The following is an 18,135-nucleotide window of genomic DNA, read 5'->3' as shown; positions in this document are numbered from 1 at the left end:
GGCCTCACCTGAAGGTCAGATCAGCATCAGCACCAACAATGAGAAGCTGCAGCAGCAACAGTTGGATCAGTCAAACATGTTGAGTGCACCTGGACTCCTACTGTGGCTGGGCCAGCTGCAGTGTCCTTTCCCAGAAAGACAGAATTAAGTAAAGAATGGAGACACCCCATCAACTCATCAGTTGCAGACCAGCCTCCTCAGCTCACGATTTCCCCAAAAGAGACAGCCAGGATGAGAGATGTTATGTGAAAGGACTGAGACAGGAGGTGGTCTCTGAAGAGGAGCAACTAGCAGATGCAGGGATTTTTCTTCTCAGAGCTGACAATGCCATCAGCATGAATCAGACTGGGAGCTGGTGCACACTATAAAATAATTTGTGTTTTATATGTGCTATGTGCATACATTTAGGTACGTCCATGAAGGCTGGAGAAAATGACAAAGTAGCAATAATTACAGACATGGAGGGACCACCATGTACAGCCATGGCACAGGGCAGAACAGCAGTCAAGCAACAGCTGGTTAGATTTTGTCCTAATGCCTTCACTGGTCAATCCAGAGCAGCCAAGCGACATTTTCCACTGTGCACACTTTCTGAGCTGTCACACTCTGGGAGCAGACCAAGCTTCCTTGAAGCTTTCAGACTGCCTGGCATCTGCTGCCTGGCTACTGCCATCCATCCCTTCAAGTGCTCATGTCCCGTGCACCTCTGCTATTCTGCACTCTTGGTGCTCCTTTAGCACAGCCCAGTGTGAGACAAGCAGAGCTGGGTGTGCAGAGGTGAGGCCAGCCCTCTGTACAGAGTGGGTATTTAAAAGATTCCCAAGAAAAATCTCTGAATGTAATAAACAGGCTTTTCTCATTTACAGTGTGTTTGACCTCACAATATGCAATGACTCGGGGCAAGTTAAATGGTTATTCAGAGTTGCATTTAAGCCCCGCAATGGCAATGTATTCCAAGTATGCCCTTGATGAAAAAGAAGAGAAACGGTGTTTTCTCCTCCGAATCTGGGAGGGTGTGTGGGAAAGTCTCTCGTTAAAGGAATGAGTAACTCAGTATTTGTAAACCATGAATCAACTCACACAAACTGAAAACTGAGTACAAGTGGTGATTTTACTACCACAGGTTTCAGCACTACTACAGCAAAGACAACAGACAACCAAATGATAAAATTTTTTTTTATTATTCACTTTTGAATTCTTTTACACTTTCCTGATTATTTTGTGTAAGGTGAAACTAGAACTGTTTAAAAGACATACACAAATCTAGTACATCAATAACCAGGTATTTCTTTTTGCTATACTATTCTCACAACCACGTGTGTGCTAGGCAATATAACCGTCACAGAAGCAAACTTTAGGCAGAATACTGGTCAGTAAAAACAAAGCGAAAAGAGCTACCAGATATACAGACAGGCTCGGTTCCACATTCACTACTGCATTTATCAAGCGCCAAGTATTAACTGCACAATTTGTTCAGCTAGTAGAGGGGAGTTTTAAAATCAGTGCATGAAATTCTCTTCAGCAGACAGATGGACAAACAGATGGATCCTATACCTAAGTGGAATGTGAAGGCAGGGGATGATACCACGGGACTGATAGGTGACTATTCCTAATCTTTTCCACTGCATTGCTCACGCAACTCTTACTAGGTTTTGTTTAATGGGACATGTTTGAAACATGACAAGGTGAGGACATTTGGAGCTCAAATATTACAAGCATTACAGATGTGTAGGTCTGCATTCCAGTACGAGATGGGAAATCCTGAATATTTGAGCCAGTACTTGAGCCAGTTTCCTGGTACTACCAAAGAATGGCAGACAAGAGCTGAAGAACACAGCAGCACTGGCAGCTCTTGAACACCCAAGGAAGAAACCTGTCCTTGGTGAGGTGCAGGCCTCATCCACCATTCTGACATACCAGGAACCAAAGATGTATATGGGAGGATGATGCATATGGGAGTCCAAAACTGCTTTAATGGAGTTTAAACAGGTGAAAGGGTCAAGGATGAACAGAGTCCAGTGGGATAATAAAGTGAACTAAAAGATGGCTCAGTGGATTATTTTAAAAGTTTTCAGGATAAATTGAGAATGGGAATACCATGGGGACTTTGATTTACCTAAGAGTAAAGTAATGCAAAAGTGGCAGATCACTTCATGGTATCATTCAAACTAATAAGGCCATTCAAAAAATTGAATCTTCTCCTATTGCAAGTCCATGGCAGCAAACCAAGAATATTTACTACTGAAGAATATCTAAGTTGTAACTAGGTAAAAGTTATTGCTGTGGGAAGGGGCTTAGTCATGCATGTGGTATGAGCATGAAAGCACTTTGAGAAGTCAAACCCCAGTTATCTGCCAGTGTAAAGAGTTTGGAAATCAAGCTGCTAACTCCCCTGTTTCCCTCCTCCCCAAAACAAACCCCATCCCCAGAAAGACAGGATTAACAAAGTGAGCTTTTGACTGAAAGTGGTGCCTCAGACTCGGTTACAAATGTCTACAGAGTGTGCCTGTTCAACTACCTCATAGCAGTGTCCCTAACCGGAATGCCATACATTGGATTGTTTTCCTTCCATGCCCCAGTGTCGCAATAGAATCTCTATAACTTTCTGTACAACTTTACAACAGAATTGTACTTCAACTATTTTGGTGCCAAATTAAGCTTGCCAGAGTTACATAATTGATGTCTACTTTTCTACCAAGAAGAGTTTTGTAAAGTCAATTGCAATCACAAAACCCTTTATTATTATTATCATCACAGTGTTCAGTTAAAAATATAAACACGGTAATCGGAACTGTAAATGTTCAGAATAGGAAAGTTCGGAATGCCATTGGAATACCCGACCTCCGCTCTAGGTACACAAAACACCAACCAACCGGTTTTACCCCACAGACAGTTTTTGCTACGTTGAGGTTGTGAAAGTCAATGTACTATTCTTTTTGCTTGTCGCACAAAGGGATTATGTGTAGGATACAGGGTGACATTGAACATATAGTGAAGCGTGACAGCCATTAGTTCTCTCCCTCCCCAGCATCCCCTTCATCTCCCTGGTTTTCCGACGTCCATAGCTGTAAGGAAATACAAACACGAGTTTATGCTGGAAGCACGGTTAATTACAATTGTCAGGAAGGGGAATACAGCGTAATTAGTAGTAGCTGTGCAATTTTCTCAGCTAAGAGCAATGCAGAACTGAACTTAATAGTAAAGCTGAAGAATAATAAACTAGAACATGAATAAAAGATAAGCAAGAAGCTAGCACAAGCCAGAAGTTTCACATAAAACTGTTGAGAACAAACTCCACTCTGTGTTACAAAAGGAATCTGAGTTTGTTACAGCAGTTAACAAGTGATTCGTAGTTTGAACAAGCAAGTCTAACTGGTCTGGTTACAAAAAGCATCGCAGTTAACACATGCAGTTAACGCCTCAGAAAAAGCTTTTAACGGCACAGAACCGCATCAGCTTTCAGATGCTGAGTCCCACTTCAGAGTGCAGCAGCCTAGAGTGCAGTGGTTTGCCCCATGGTACTCACAGTGAGGTTGTCCCTAAGCAGCTGCATGATCAGGGTGCTGTCTTTGTAGGACTCTTCATTCAGCGTGTCCAGCTCTGCTATCGCTTCATCAAATGCCTAAAAACATAAACACAGCCCTTTCACACTCAGCTTCCTGAAGTCACTTCTGCTTATACAAAGCTTAAAATCTGCCACATTACTATCCACATTCTATAAAAAACCTTCCAGTATTTTTCTTTCCCACCACAAGAAGAAACGTAAAACAGAGTGAGCACCAGATCCTAGACAGCCCGGGGAAAACAGAAGTCTTCAGGGGTGTGCAGATAAAAGCCCAGAAAAATGTTACTAAATGCCAATCCCAAATACTGAAGAGGCAAGAGCACTCTATGTGTCATGCTGAAAAATGGCTCACATAGCTTGAAGTCAGGTTTAAGACAACATTTACAAAAAAGGGACTTTCATTAAAAAGGAAGGTCTCCCTGGTCTAAATAAGCAGTGAAAGACAAAGGTACCATTACTTGAATGAGTACATATACATATTTATACATATTGCACACGAGTCAGTAGACAAGAAAATGGAACACAAGACTTTTCGACAGTGGGGAGGAAGGTTTCCAATTTCTTTTCAAAACAGCAGAGGAAATCAGGTATGTTCCACTAGAGATTAACAAAGCCATTCTTCCCATCCATCTGTTGCACATGAAAATCAATACTGTGAGTCTGAGAGCCGTAACTGCTATTTCTTCATTCAGGTTTCAAACAGATGTAAGCATTTTAACTAAAAAAGGCAAGAACAGGAGCAGCATTTTACAGCACAGCATCACTTCTTGCTACAAAGTCTTACTGAATTGCATATTAAGAACACAAATATTCACCTAATGCCATGTTATTAAAGTTACTACCAGACAATTTTCACAGACGCAAAAAGTTCCATTTAGAAGACTAATCCCATTTCAGGAAGAAGGCTAAGGAAAAAATAACTGGCTATTTGTTTGTCACAATCCATCACAAAAGCTCTTTTTGGTCTCTGGAGAGAGAGGCACACATGCATATGGATAACAAGGACATTTAGGACTACAAAGACTGGCACACAGACAACACTTCATGTACTGGCTAGCTAAGTGCTTCAATTTAAATAAATATTTCACTTTAGAATTGCTAAATTAATTCAAGTGTTTTCAATTTTGACACAAACACATTCTAAGAGAATTAGGTGGACATTAAACAGAGGCAATTTGTCTTCCCTGTCACTGGAACAGCTGCAGTAGCAAATTAACCTTATCCAAAGCTAAGCTAGTCTAGCAAACCAACTTACCTGAAAATATACTACAATGACAACCATTTCATGACAGCATTTTTAAGGAATTTGATATGAGAAAGCATAATCATCTACAAAGTGCTACTGTAACCATGTAATTACCTCCTCAGCCTCCACAAAAATTGGTGATATGAAGAGTCTGCTTACCGTCTTTGCCAGGTTACAGGCTTTTTCAGGAGAATTTAGGATCTCATAGTAGAAGACAGAGAAATTTAGAGCCAAACCGAGTCGAATGGGGTGTGTTGGTTGCATCTCTTTCTTGCTAATTTCAAATGCCTCCTGATAAGCTTGCTGGGAGTTTGCTACCGTTGCTGCAAAGAAGCAAATACAACCACATAAATACACAGTACATCTCTCTACTTCACTGGGGAAGCAATTATATTCTTAGCCTAGACTACCATGCCACCAGAAATTCATGCAATTACCTATGCACAGACACTTCTTTCAATGTTTTTACATGCAAAAGCCTTCCACTTGCTGAACAATTAATGTTGAAATAGTTTTTTTAGCAGAAACTTAAAATTCCAACCAATCTGAATGGACACAAATTCTACTTAAGCATTCTGGTTTAAAACATTCATTTTCAGCCCAGCTGAAAGAGTCACAGTTATCAATAATAAATCCAGACAAAACCATATGGGGAAGAAGAGGTAACTAAACTGCTGCAGTTAGGTCATGAACTTTGTATTTCAGGTTGGGGTTTCAGGACAAAGCCAACATTCCCCTCCTGGCTAATGAGTAACAATAAGCTCCGTACTGACATCAAGCTAAGTTTGCAATTCATGGACTACATCAAGCACTCACAGGAATTCAGGCAGTTCAGCACTGCTTTTCCATTTCAGAATTTATGACTTCAGAACCCAGAAGCCCAATATCCCATATTTGTATGGGGAAAGCTTGCAAACAGTGCAGACTTGAGCTGAGTTCATAGTTTAAACATGAGATCAAACAAACTAAGCATTTTCTGTGAGAAAGAAACCTACATTCTGCAGGAAAATAATTTTACACTGTCACAGATGCTTGAAAACTTGCTACTGTGGTCAGGGGCTACAAGCAGAGTTTGACTGTATTGATGAACATCTGCCAATTAATTGCAGTGAAGTGTTTCTCCAAAAGTGACTCACACTGCACCTATCTTCATAACTACAGAGCAGCAGTAAAAACAAATAAATACAGGATGTTGGGGAAAAGAATACAAGTGGGTTTTATAGTTGATTCTGCTTGGTCCACAGAGAGAGAGAGATTTCATTTCTACTTACTTTGCTTATTGTCCCCAGATGCCACCTCTGAGAGGTATCTGTAGTAATCACCTTTCATTTTCAAATAGAAGACCTTGCTTTCTGGCTGTGTAGCATTGACAATAAGGTATTTATCCAGGAGTTCCTGAGAAAGATTAAAAAAAGTAGTGTTTCCTGAGTCATAAAAATAATGTCTGAAACAGAGCCTTTGTTACAATGGTGAGCATGAACTGTTCAAACAGTAACAATGACTTCTGTCATGATTTACGCAGACTCCTGTGTTAATCTCTTTGCCTACTGCTGTCTAAAGTCTGGGAAAAAAAAGATAAACTCCTTGTAGCCTAATCTATGGAGAGCTGAAAATGTGCTATGTTGATCCTACCCACAATTCTCTCCTGCAGGATCTGAAGGCTATAAGGGTTTAAGCCTGCTGATGCAAACCCACATCCATGACCAAACTAATGAAAAGCAGCAGCTGGAAATTTGGAAATTAGCACATCTGGTCACTTTTGCTGCCACACATTTGAATTCTATGCAGAGCTGTGAAATTATCCACAATAAACTGATTCTATCTCCAGCTTCAGCTGAAAAGTTTGACAGTGGCACAGGCAGCACATGTGCACTCAGAAAGAGATGCAAAGATAGACTGCACTGACAGCATCTGCTCCTGACTGATCTCAAGCAAATGGAACAGCAATAACAGGAATCCCTCCTGTCTGAGTGAAAGAAAGAGCAAAATCAGTCTGGGAGAAAAACCACACACCTTCTCCATGAAAAAAAAGCTATTAAACAAGACTCAGGACATCAGCATTCATTAATTAAGGAATTTAAACAGCAGGCCTTTTAGCAGGACTCATGTCAGCACCCCAGATCTAAATTTGTTTTCATGGTGAACCCCCTCCAGCCAGAGCCAGGGGTCTTCAACATGGCCTGGTTTGCTTTTTGCTGCTAACAAAAATAGACTCTTTTATAACAAATTCCCTAAGAAGCAAGCTAAATGACTTAGCTCCATCCTAGGAGCTAGAATTGGACCCAAGTATGTAGCTATGCAAAATTATTCCCCTGCTAAGGTGCTGCAGTGTCTACAGCACTACTAAAATTCCTTAAGCCTCTCTGAAGAATGCTGCAGTACTAACTACTGTTATTTTTGCTGTTGGATTATTACCAGAACATCATTGCAGATATCCTGCAATTCAGCCTCAATTTTCTCACGATATTCTTTTCCCATCTGCTGTTTCTTCTCGTTTCTCTCTGTTTTCTGTTCGATGCTGGAAATCACACGCCAGGACGAGCGGCGGGCACCGACCACGTTCTTGTAGGCCACGGAGAGGAGATTCCTTTCTTCATTGGACAGCTCATGTCCCTGCTCAGTGACAGCCTTCATAGCAGCAGCCATGTCATCGTAACGCTCGGCCTGCTCTGCCAGCTTGGCTTTCTGTACCAACTCGCTTTTATCCATGGCTGTCCTGCAATGAGCGAGGAATAAAAAGAGAGAAAAATGTCTCCATGGTCTGCACTGGGGAAGTTCATGCTGAAGCAGATCTTACAGTCAGTAATAAAAGGGAAATCTATCAACTGTAATAAAGTAATACAAAGGGTTTCTTTTAAAAAATGTATTTGACCTTTTGCCAAATGTGTATCATTTCCATGCGTAAATGACTAATGACAACCCTGAAGATATGAAAGCATCATTCTTCAAAATGCAGCAAAAGTCATATTGGTAATAAGCACAGCTCTATATGAAGCTCTTCTCTTTCCTTTACCAGCCACAGCTCAGTCAGCTGGGGAGAAATTAACCAAGAAACCACCAGGTTTCTGGGGCTTTTTCAGGTTTGTTTGTTTATTGCTGCTGTTGTTTGTTTCCCTCCACTGCAGTACAAGAGCAACTACTTAGGAGCACTGAAGCACTGGACAGCTCCTTCTGACACTGAAGATTTTTGGCAAGTTAGAGATGTTTCTGTGGGTTTACATAAACCATACCCAGGAAAGCTGTAGTGTTGGCAACTATGGAAAGTGCATTTATAATGTTCTGCCAGAAAATAACGTGGGTTATTTTGCATATGCATCAACATTCACACAATGGACGACTCTACACAGCTAGGGTGGCTGCAGTCTCAGGTTTTCAAGACCTTTTAAATAACATTGATATTCATAAAATCTGAATGGGATGTGGCCCACACAATGGTCACTGCTACAAAACAAAATGCTTATATGGAACCAGTTTGTTTATGATTTTTGATAATGCAGTTTAGCAACCAAAGCTGGGAACGCACTTCACATGGCCACAGGGTCACTGAAGAGCTTATGCCAGGGAGAATGAATAAACCGCCCAGGGCCAGGCTCACAGGAGAGCCTTTATCGAAATGGACCTCAATACTTCACAAACTTACTGACAATCCAAATTAATCTGTAAAAATTCTCCAGGTTCAATTTCGGACACATCCAGAACGATTATTCTCATCAGCACCGAGCATAATTATCCTCTCCCACTCCTAAATCCTAATCAGGGCTCTCACTGTCTAGGTAAATTGTAAGGCTGAGACTTACAGCCTAAAAACCACTTCTAAAACAAGAATAAAAACCAAACAAGAACAGTAAGTTTACATTTGTATTTCACAGACTTCTGTTCATTACAGAAGCACCTACAGCCCTATTAGAAAGAACCAACACGCTGGAAGAGATTGCTGCAGCCTTTTTACTGGCTCTCATCTTGGAAGATTCCAGTCTGACAGGCTTCTGATGGAGAACATCTTGCACACACTGCTCAGCGTGTATTTTACTCCAAGGATCACCTACTACACTATTATAGAGGAAAACCTGTACCAAATCCTCAAACAGGACAATGAGACACAGACCCAAATTCCAATTGTGATACATTCCCAAATTCACACACTGCTCACACTGCTGAGGATGAGTCCCAACTACAGAATTATTTTGAGCACATTCTGTACCTCCAGCTGAAGATATTCCACTTTAGCAAAAAAACCAAATCATCCAGGATATCAAGGCAAAAATTGTTATTTCACATTAGAGTTCCTGAAGTAAACCCAGGACAAGGAATATTACAACCAGCCTCCTGGAAAGGGATCTTTTACTGGTAAGTAAAGATGGGCTCTGGTTCAGCTGCATTTCAAGTGCTGTATTTAAACCAGTGGATTCTGGGATCTATTGAAAGGTGCCACACAGACCTCAGATCAAAGCCCTCAAATTTGTTTTCATGACAGGGTGACTGTGGGCAGCAGTGTGACAACTTGTGGCAAGGCATGATTCATTTGGTTCTCTCTTTCCCAGTAAGCTTTTACCCTGGGGATATTACCATTGGTTTGCACAGGCTTATCAAACAGCCAGCTCCTGATGATGGAAAAGGTTAAGTGGGATTTGTGATGTGCTTTGTTTCTTCCTACTTGAAAGGCTATCACAGCACCAATGCAGAACAAGCCCAAGGAAATCATCAGACCATTTCCCCTTGAGACAACCCATCCCACTTTTCCTTCCCTGTTGAGTCTTCCAAACCTTGTAAACCATTCCCTTAACTCAGCACTATTTGCAGACTATGTGCTCAAGGCAGGAAGTAATTTGTGAGTGGTATTTCTCTAGTCACTCACTAAAATCTGAACATGAGCAAAGTACACCTGAAGAATGCTTTTTACATTGCAAGAGCCAACTTTAAACAACAAGACACTGAAACTAAACCGCTTCAGAGCACTTTTCATTTCTTCATTGTCTGCACAGCTTCTAGAAGTATTTCTACTGCAAACATCTTATCTTTTCCTCTTCTTCTCATGGAGTGTGATTGTTATGTGGTAGCAGACTGCTTGTTGAAATGCAGAGGCAAGTAGCTCCAACTGAATTTACATTTTGTCATTGAAAAGTCACTTAGTTTTATCTTTGATCTGCACTTTGCCAATAGTGGTCTAAGAATTCTGTTTACAAACAATATAGTTTAGTTTTGAAAGGGTGCAGACTTTGTTTTATCAAGCTCACTGACATATTTATATTTAGATGCAAGACAGTTCACAGGAGTCAATCGGTTCATGTAAGGACACACGAAGGAAATCACAAAGGGAATTGCAAACGAAGGGAAACACAAAGACCTAATGGATAAAAGAGATCCAGAAACCAGTTTAACATATCAATTATACAAGTAAAATACCAGCACAAAGATTAGAATGTTGCTTCTCATCAAGCAACTTTTCTCAGCAATGTAACTAATTTATGCACACGAAAGTCATTTATGCATATATGAAACTCAAACTCATCATTAAAGATGGAGCTCCTGAGTACTTCACTGGCTTAGTTTTGACACAAGAATTCAGTGTACAGAGGCTTGAGTTTAGTTAATTTGTGTTAATATCTGTACTGTTAGCAGGCTTGCTATGAAACACAAGTATTATTCAGTAACATGGATTTAACAGAACTCAAATGCAGTAAGAAAACCACTGCCCACACCAAAATATCTGCCAATGACAGTAAGCCTACCATTCCTTCCTTCCCAGGACGCTGCATAAAGAAACACTCAAAATCCTCATTTGATTCTCCATTGCTTACCTTGTTAGAAGCTTGGAGAGAGCTTTGCAGAGCTATGCTGGCTTGAGCTCCAAAAGAGGAAAGTGTTTGCCAGAAGGAAAAAAGATACAAGGAAAGGAGTGATGTTTGAAAAGGCAAAGAAGCAACTATCAGTTATAACTGGTCCCTCCCAGAGAGGAGATGAAAGCCACACTCTAACAATGGACCAGTGTGCCACGGTCTGAAACAAGCAAAGCCTAGAGCTAAAAATACACCTAGGCCACACACAGAAGCCATCTACCAAAGGTTACCTGCAGCTAGGAGCAAAACACACAGAGGTGATGAACAGGAGGCTGACAGGAATGGTCTATTCTAGCACTGATAAAGCCATGCCATGGTGGCAAAGGGAGAAGAGGGAAGATGGAAAAAGGAGCAGAGACGTGCAGATCACAGCCATGGAGGAGTCCTGAAAGTTGCCTGTTCTAAGCAGAAGATTCTGATATTAGATGCATTAACACAGTTCAAATTCTTAAGACACTGTCTGCTTAAGAATCTGCACAAAACAACTGAGCAGCCCTCAAATTGGAAATGGCTGGACATTGTTCACAGTAAGGAATGCCAACCACTGCCCAGCAGTCAGAAATTTCAATCACCTTAAGTCCCACACTCAAAATGTAATTTTTTTACTATTTTTTCCCCTCTATCTCCCATACAGCCTAGAGCTCTTGCAATCTCTCTCATAAATGCAGAAGAGCATGTATGCAGGCACTGTAAGTGCTTACTCACACTCCAGAAAAGCTTTACACCCGTGTGGAAAAGACTGAAACATATCACAAAGCACCAAAGGTGAAGGTCAGGACCTGCAAAACTCACTAGTTGGTAGCTGCATCTTTCAGTGAGTGGAAGATGCAGTGACAAGGGGATGGTGTGGCCAGTCTGGAGTCAGGACATCCATGGATCTTTCAAGAGTGGATGGACACACAGAACTGGAGGTTTACATCCCATTAACAGCTGAGGGGTAAAACATGCAGCTACTGCTCTTCAGAAAGACTGCAGGATTTTGAGAACTACAGCTTACTCCTTAGCACTTATTCCATCTGCTCTGCAGCCTTTATTGGTTCCCATTCCTATGGGCTCTTTAGGACAAAGCCAAAATGAATCAGAACTAACTGTACTTAAAGTCTGTAAAAATCAAATGAAAACTGACACTGAAAATAATCTGGCTTATATAACATATTGAACTGACAGGACAATACTAATAAGCTTACATTGGTCTGAAGTCTGCTGCTCTTGATGACCTGTTCTTCTGATGCTAATTAATTCATTGATTTTTGTGCACTGTTTTTCTCTCTACAGCAAGCATGAGAATCTATCAGACCAACACTTGCACTTTGTAGGAAAGAACTGGTGAGAAAGCAGTGTAGTTATTGGTTTGACATACTGGTCCCTAACGAGTTGAGCAGAGCTGCAGGTTACCAGACCTGCATATTTCACTGTGAGGAAGGAATACAAAGTGAGGTTTGGTGGAATGGGAGGCAATCATACCTCCCAGTCATAAGTCCACTCAAGTTCTAACAGAAGAAGCAGCAGACTGGTACAGAATTTGCAGTTCAGTATTCCAACAACATGTGAACACACCTTATTTGATTTCTGGACAGGCAATTCATTCTGAAAATAAACATTCACGTGAGGTGAGTGGTATCTCAAATTACAGTTCTATAACTACAGAGGGTAAGAGCTCTGGGAACATTAATTCTAAAATAAACAGAAAATCATTCTCCACCATTCAGGTACACACATGCTGACACGAGTAGCTGCATGATGGGGATGGCATTCCCTGTCAACTGGACAATGCTCACAACATTTATTTTTTACAGGAAATGGAGTGCAACTCTTTCAGTTGAGTGCAAGCACCTTCCTTGCTTTCCTACAGTATGAGGCATTTGATTTTATTGGTTGTGTTTCTCTGGATGGTTCCCTCAAAGGCTAGCACGGGTTGTTAAATAACTGATTAGAAAATGAATGGCTCTGGTAAGATCTGAACAGCAAAATCTTCCTGCCAGAAGCCTGGGTATAACAAGTTCAGTAAAATATCCTGCAAACATAATGAGGGAAAAAGGAACATGACTTCACAGCTGTGATATTCTTGCTGACCTTGTGCAGCACATAACTTCAGCCTCCTCTGCATCTACCCTGGCCTTCGGCTCAAATCTCTATGCAAATGTTGAGATAAAATTAACATTCTATAAAGCCATGCCTCACTCTGCTCTGGCCATCTGCCGCCATCATTACTTGTTGCTTCGTAAAATTGAATAAAATGACACTCAATGGTTTTCAGTCTCCACAGAGAATTACAAAATGCCTATGACCACTACCAACAGCATGTGGGGACACTGATATTGTATGGACATGTCAAATTTAGTGACAGCAGCCTTGTTCTTCCTAATGCCAGGCTGAAAAGCAGAGCTCTGCTCCTGCCTATGGCCCTTTGCTCAGAACAGCTGCATGGAGACATGCTGGCACTTCCACAGCACAACATCCCCACATGGCAACACCTTTTTGTTCCAACCAGAAGAATTGTTTTTGGCTAGAATCCGGGTGGAAATTGTGAGTAACCCCAAAAAATCTTCCCCCAGGCATAAAGTTCATGCCAAACGAATGTATTCATATCACAGGTAAATCAATTTTGTTAATAATAAACTGACAGTATTTATATTACAGGGTGGGGCAAGAAATGTGGCCATGTAACAGACACACTAGTGTAATGCCTGGTATTAGGATACCACACGGATCAGGATCAGGAGCTTTTACCTCATTAACCAAATAATTATTTACTGAGCTCCTCCTCATCCGAGTTTATTCACATGCATCACAAAAAGCTGCATACTGGCACAGGCCTGCTCAGGAAAAAATAAAACGACTCAACATCAAAATAGCAGAGATCAGAACATGCGGTACTGACATAATGAGGTTGAGAAAACTGCACCAGGCCCATCTGTGCAACGAGTCTATCACTTTATTGGTACCCATTTAATAAACAAAATATGATACAGGGGATATTTTTGCAGTCCTTTAATATGAAGGAAGAAAATGGCACTTGTGTTCTTGTTTTCTTTTCTAGACCAGATTATATCTCATTATTGCTTTAAAATAAAAGTAAGCTCATTTTTTTAATATAAAGGTATTACAATTTCTGACAGAGGTGTCCTGTGTTAGTGAACATGTGAAAACACAAATATTCCTACAGCCACTGAATACAAAACATTACAAACACTGCCAAAGTCTCTGATATTCTTCTATGGGAATTTAGCTTTTATGGTGCTGCAGTATAAGGTTTTTTGTTTTCATATCACTGGAAAATGTATTTTAACTATTAATAAGGAATCTATCTGAAAGCCATCAATTTATATGGTGATCTTTACGTGAGATGTATTTATGCCACTACAGTGGTGGTGTGCCACTGTTATTTCAACATCCAAATAAACACCTGGTTATACCTACCTCAAACAAAACCCACAGCCATTAGATCTGGGTTACTGCCCAGCCTTTTTGTAGGCTGGGACTGGCTTGAACCAACCTTCTTTCCCTGTGGAGCCCTCCCTAAACGCATCCCTATTCCCAAATGGACACGAATGAACAAAATCGGAACATACTAAACGCATTTTGTTCCCTTCTGAAGCGCTCATACACGGCCATGACCACCGACGTGGGCCGGCTCACGGGCACGGCCACGGCAGCTGCGCTCTCGGGGCTGGGCACGGAGCTCCGGGCGTTGGGCAGCCCGAGGCCGGCCCAGTGCCGGCCCAGTCGTGCGGCGGGGCGAGCTCGCTCCGGGCAGCGCCGCTCGGGCCCCGGGCTCGCAGCCCTTCCTGCCGGGCGGGCCCAGGTGAGCGCGGCCGCGCCCCGGGCACCGAGTGACTCACCGGGGCGGGGCGGGGGAGCCGGCAGCTCCCGAGGGGCGGCGCCGCCCGCCGGGGCCCGCCGGCCGAGGGTCGCACCGTTACCCGGCCCGGGGGACGCAGGGGCGGGGAGGCAGGAGCGGGGAGGCAGCACCGGGGACCCTCCCGCGGGGGCGCCCGCCGCGGCCTGCGGCTCCCCGCGCGGGGTGGAGCGGAGCGGGCAGGGCGGGGGCAGGCCGGCCCCGCGGGTCGCGATGGCGATGCCCCGCGATGGCGATGCCCGCCGCGATGGCGGCCGCGGGCCCTCACCTGGCGGCGCGCGCGGATCCCACGGGCGGAGGCGACGGCAGCGGCGGCCGCTCGCACGGACACGCGCACACACCCTGCGGCGCTCGGCCCCGCTTCCGCCGCGCGACACGCCCCTTCCGGCGCCAGGGGGCGCCACCGCCCCGCGCGCCGCCCCGGCGGGACGGTCACCATGGCAATGGGGCTCATCCCGCCCGGCCCGGCCCGGCCCGGCCCCGGGGCTCAGCGGGGCCTGCCCGCTGCGCTCACACCCCCGCACCCGCCGCTCTTTGTGTCCGCGGAGCTCTCCAGTGCCGCAGGAAGCGCTGGGTGGGAGTCCGGGCAGGGGGTGCTGCGGCCTGGAAGGGCGGCAGTTTCTCCGGCAACAAAAGAAACAGTTTGTTGCCTTTTTTTCTTGCCTTTTCGCACTGCTGGACCTCTTGCCTTTTCTTTGGCTGGAGCTCACGGTAGCCACAGAATCACAGGATTGATTAGGTTGGAAAAGACCTCTAAAATCATCGGGTCCGACCTGTGACTGACCGCCACCGTGCCAGTTAAAGCGCGGCACTGAGTGCTGCACCCGTGAAACACCAGCGGGGACAGCGACCCTGCCACCTCCCCGAGCACACCATTCCAAAGGGACATATCCTCGGGAAACAGTCGCTGCAGTTATTCTGTGCACCCTCAAAATAAATTTTCACAAATGCTTTGAATTGCAAAATCACCTTTAAATGCTGTTGTAGTAGCAGCTCTTCCCTACAACAGTGAGATGTTTTCCCTGAAAAATATCTTCCCTTCAGTTGCACGTTTTCACTGAAAAATCAAGATCCTTACTGGCTAGATAGGTTTTATGCAACTAATAAACTACATTTGCTAGGGAAATGGCAAAAGAGAACATTTTTGGGGCATGAGGAGAAGTCTAGCTTGGTCTCCAAAAAGGAATCCAAGTAAAAGAGTTCAGTTTTGTAATCCTTATAATCCTTTTGGATAAGAAGTGACAGGACACACAACTCAATTGCTCTGCACCCAGATCTCAAATTTATGGCAGCAGCACTCGTCAGTGTTATTATTTGGGCTCAGTTCAATTACAGCATCCCAGAGTCCAATTTTCTCTTCTACTTTCAGATACAGTCCTGGGCCCATCAAAGTCACTGTGAGATTCCTTTTTGGTGATGGAAGGGACTTCATTAATTTCCTGCTTAGTCTCAGTCCAAAGGTTAATTACTTTGGAAAGTCAGAAGGAAAATTACTTGGCACCCACAAGTTATCTTAAGCTGCAAACACTGATTCAGCTCCATTAGTTGCTGTCATCACTCTCTTTTTTCTTTTCTCGGCAAAACTTGTTTTTTCCCCTGATCTTCCCCATAGTCCTTATCTTCTCAGTTTCTATTTGGGCCATTCCCAGTGTTCCTGCTGAGGCCTTGGGGGTGCTGATTCATGGCAGAATCGCTTGGTTTTGACACTCCTTGCCTGCATATCTGTGTGCCATACTCAGTTTGCAGAGGTGTGCTGTCGACACCTGTTCATTTAGACTCTCACTGTGCCTCCCTCACCCTTCCCCCCTTCCTGCCTGTGTTATCACAGCTCATGCCTCTTACTTGCAGTGAGGTGCACTGAGCTCCTCTCACACAGCTCCTGCAAGTTGTCCACACAGAAGTCTCCTCATCACCACTGAGGCGCTCGCAGTCCTTCTCAGCTGGTGCTTTTGGAACATGCAGTCTCCACCACGGTATCCAGGTGGGACAGTTCCATGCTGTGTAGTCACAGAGGTGAAGCATCACACTGCTTTCACTGAGCTCCTGCTGCTGGGTCCCTGCTGGGCCAGAGGCCACTGAGACATAACTGTGTTAATGATAAAGATCATTCCTCCCTGAGCTCTTCCTGCCCTGGGGCCTTCCCAGCCCTGTGCCTGCTCTGGTGCAGGAGATAAGCAGGGCACCCTATTGTAAACAGGGTCTACTGATGAGGGAAGAGAATGATGCATCTGACTCTATGTACTTAAAAAACTAATTTATTACTTTATAACACTATAGTAATAAAAATACTGTATTAATATAATATTATTTAATATAATATTATATTTAAAATACTATACTAAAATACATTAAAAAACTTACTAAATATTAAAAAATAATGACAACTCGTGATATTACACTATATTAAAAATACTATACTATACTAAATATACAAAAAAGCCTTACTAAACACTAGAAAAATAATAATGATATATATTATTTTTAATATAATATACTATATTATATTAAAAATATACTATACTAAAAATACAAAAAAACTTACTAAATATAAAACAATAATAATGAAAACTTGCGATATTGTACTATATTATGTTAAAAATATTATACTAAAAAATACAAAAACACCTTACTAAATACTAAAAAAGTAATGATAAAAGCTCTTGACTCTTTTCAGAGTCCCACACAGCTTAGTGCTAATTAGTCAATGAGTTAGAACAACTCACACCAAAATCCAATTAAGCAATCACCTGTAAGTAAACAATCTCCAAACACATTCTACAACACAAGAAAACAAACACAATAATAAATAAATAAATAAACACAAGAAAAGCAAATGAAATAAAATTTGTTCTTCTTTTCTCTAAAACCTCTAGCTGCTTTTCAGCTTCCCAGAAAAAAAATCCTAAACAAAAAAATCATGTTCAAAAAATATGAATACCACAGCACCCTGCAGTTCCTCCAGGGATGGTGAAGGCTGATACCAGCACCAAACCTCAACTCTGGAACAGCTTGCACCAGCAGCAAGTGGTTCAATGTGTCACCTTTCAGAGGAGGAAGTGGACATTGGCTCAAAGGATCTGAGACAGGAGACCCCAAACTGTGTGCAGGAGCAGCCTTTTCTCAGGGACAGGCTGGATCCATGAGTAAACAACACAACAGAGAGACCAGCCTGCCTGCCTGGCTCTCCAGCAGAAAACATCCTGCTGGTTTTTGTCCCAAAGAGCCACTTTTCAGGTAGATAAGTGTGAGGTATAAATGGAATTTGGCTTTAGCAGCTGGTCGGTGTTAACCCGGTCACTGCCCTGGGGAGCACAGAGCAGCTGCCCTGAGACAGTGCCCACAAAGAGTAATCCAGAAGGCAGGAAATCTCGGGATTTGCTCTGAAAGAGGAGACAGCTCATGGCCAAGGTGGGGTCCCTTTGCTGCAGGAGAGGTTCTTTACAAGGTCTGTGAGACCCGAGCCCTTCCTGGATACACCCCAGGCTTCGCCTTTCAAGGGGAGCTCTGCAGGCAGCTGGGGCTGCAGGGACACTTTGTTCATGTCTTTTGCAACTGATTCACTATAGAGAGAGAGAGAATTTCCATCTCCAAACCACTTCTCTTGCGCTGAGTTAGTGCTTAGCATTAA

The 18,135-nt window shown here is 43.1% G+C and overlaps 1 protein-coding gene across 2 annotated transcripts; it reads right to left on the bottom strand.

Moving 5' to 3' along the window:
• Positions 1-1,162: 1,162 nt before the first annotated feature.
• On the bottom strand, positions 1,163-14,872 carry YWHAB (tyrosine 3-monooxygenase/tryptophan 5-monooxygenase activation protein beta). Of its 2 annotated transcripts, none has more exons than XM_054274553.1 (6): positions 14,776-14,872; positions 7,227-7,527; positions 6,083-6,206; positions 4,971-5,134; positions 3,527-3,622; positions 1,163-3,065 (listed from the first exon to the last, which is right to left on the bottom strand). In XM_054274553.1, the coding sequence occupies exons 2-6, from the start codon at positions 7,518-7,520 to the stop codon at positions 3,009-3,011; spliced, it is 735 nt and encodes a 244-aa protein (XP_054130528.1). In that variant the 5' UTR covers positions 7,521-7,527; positions 14,776-14,872; the 3' UTR covers positions 1,163-3,008. The 2 variants fall into 2 exon arrangements, with proteins under 2 accessions (XP_054130528.1, XP_054130529.1); XM_054274554.1 differs by lacking the exon at positions 14,776-14,872 and adding an exon at positions 10,610-10,704.
• Positions 14,873-18,135: the final 3,263 nt, after the last annotated feature.

Source organism: Melozone crissalis, unplaced genomic scaffold, assembly GCF_028551555.1.
Source record: "Melozone crissalis strain CALT ecotype California unplaced genomic scaffold, PUWL_Pcris_2 ptg000017l_1, whole genome shotgun sequence".
Taxonomy (NCBI): domain Eukaryota; kingdom Metazoa; phylum Chordata; class Aves; order Passeriformes; family Passerellidae; genus Melozone; species Melozone crissalis.
The sequence above is the reverse complement of the archived record's forward strand: the minus strand, read 5'-3'. Positions and strand labels throughout refer to the sequence as shown.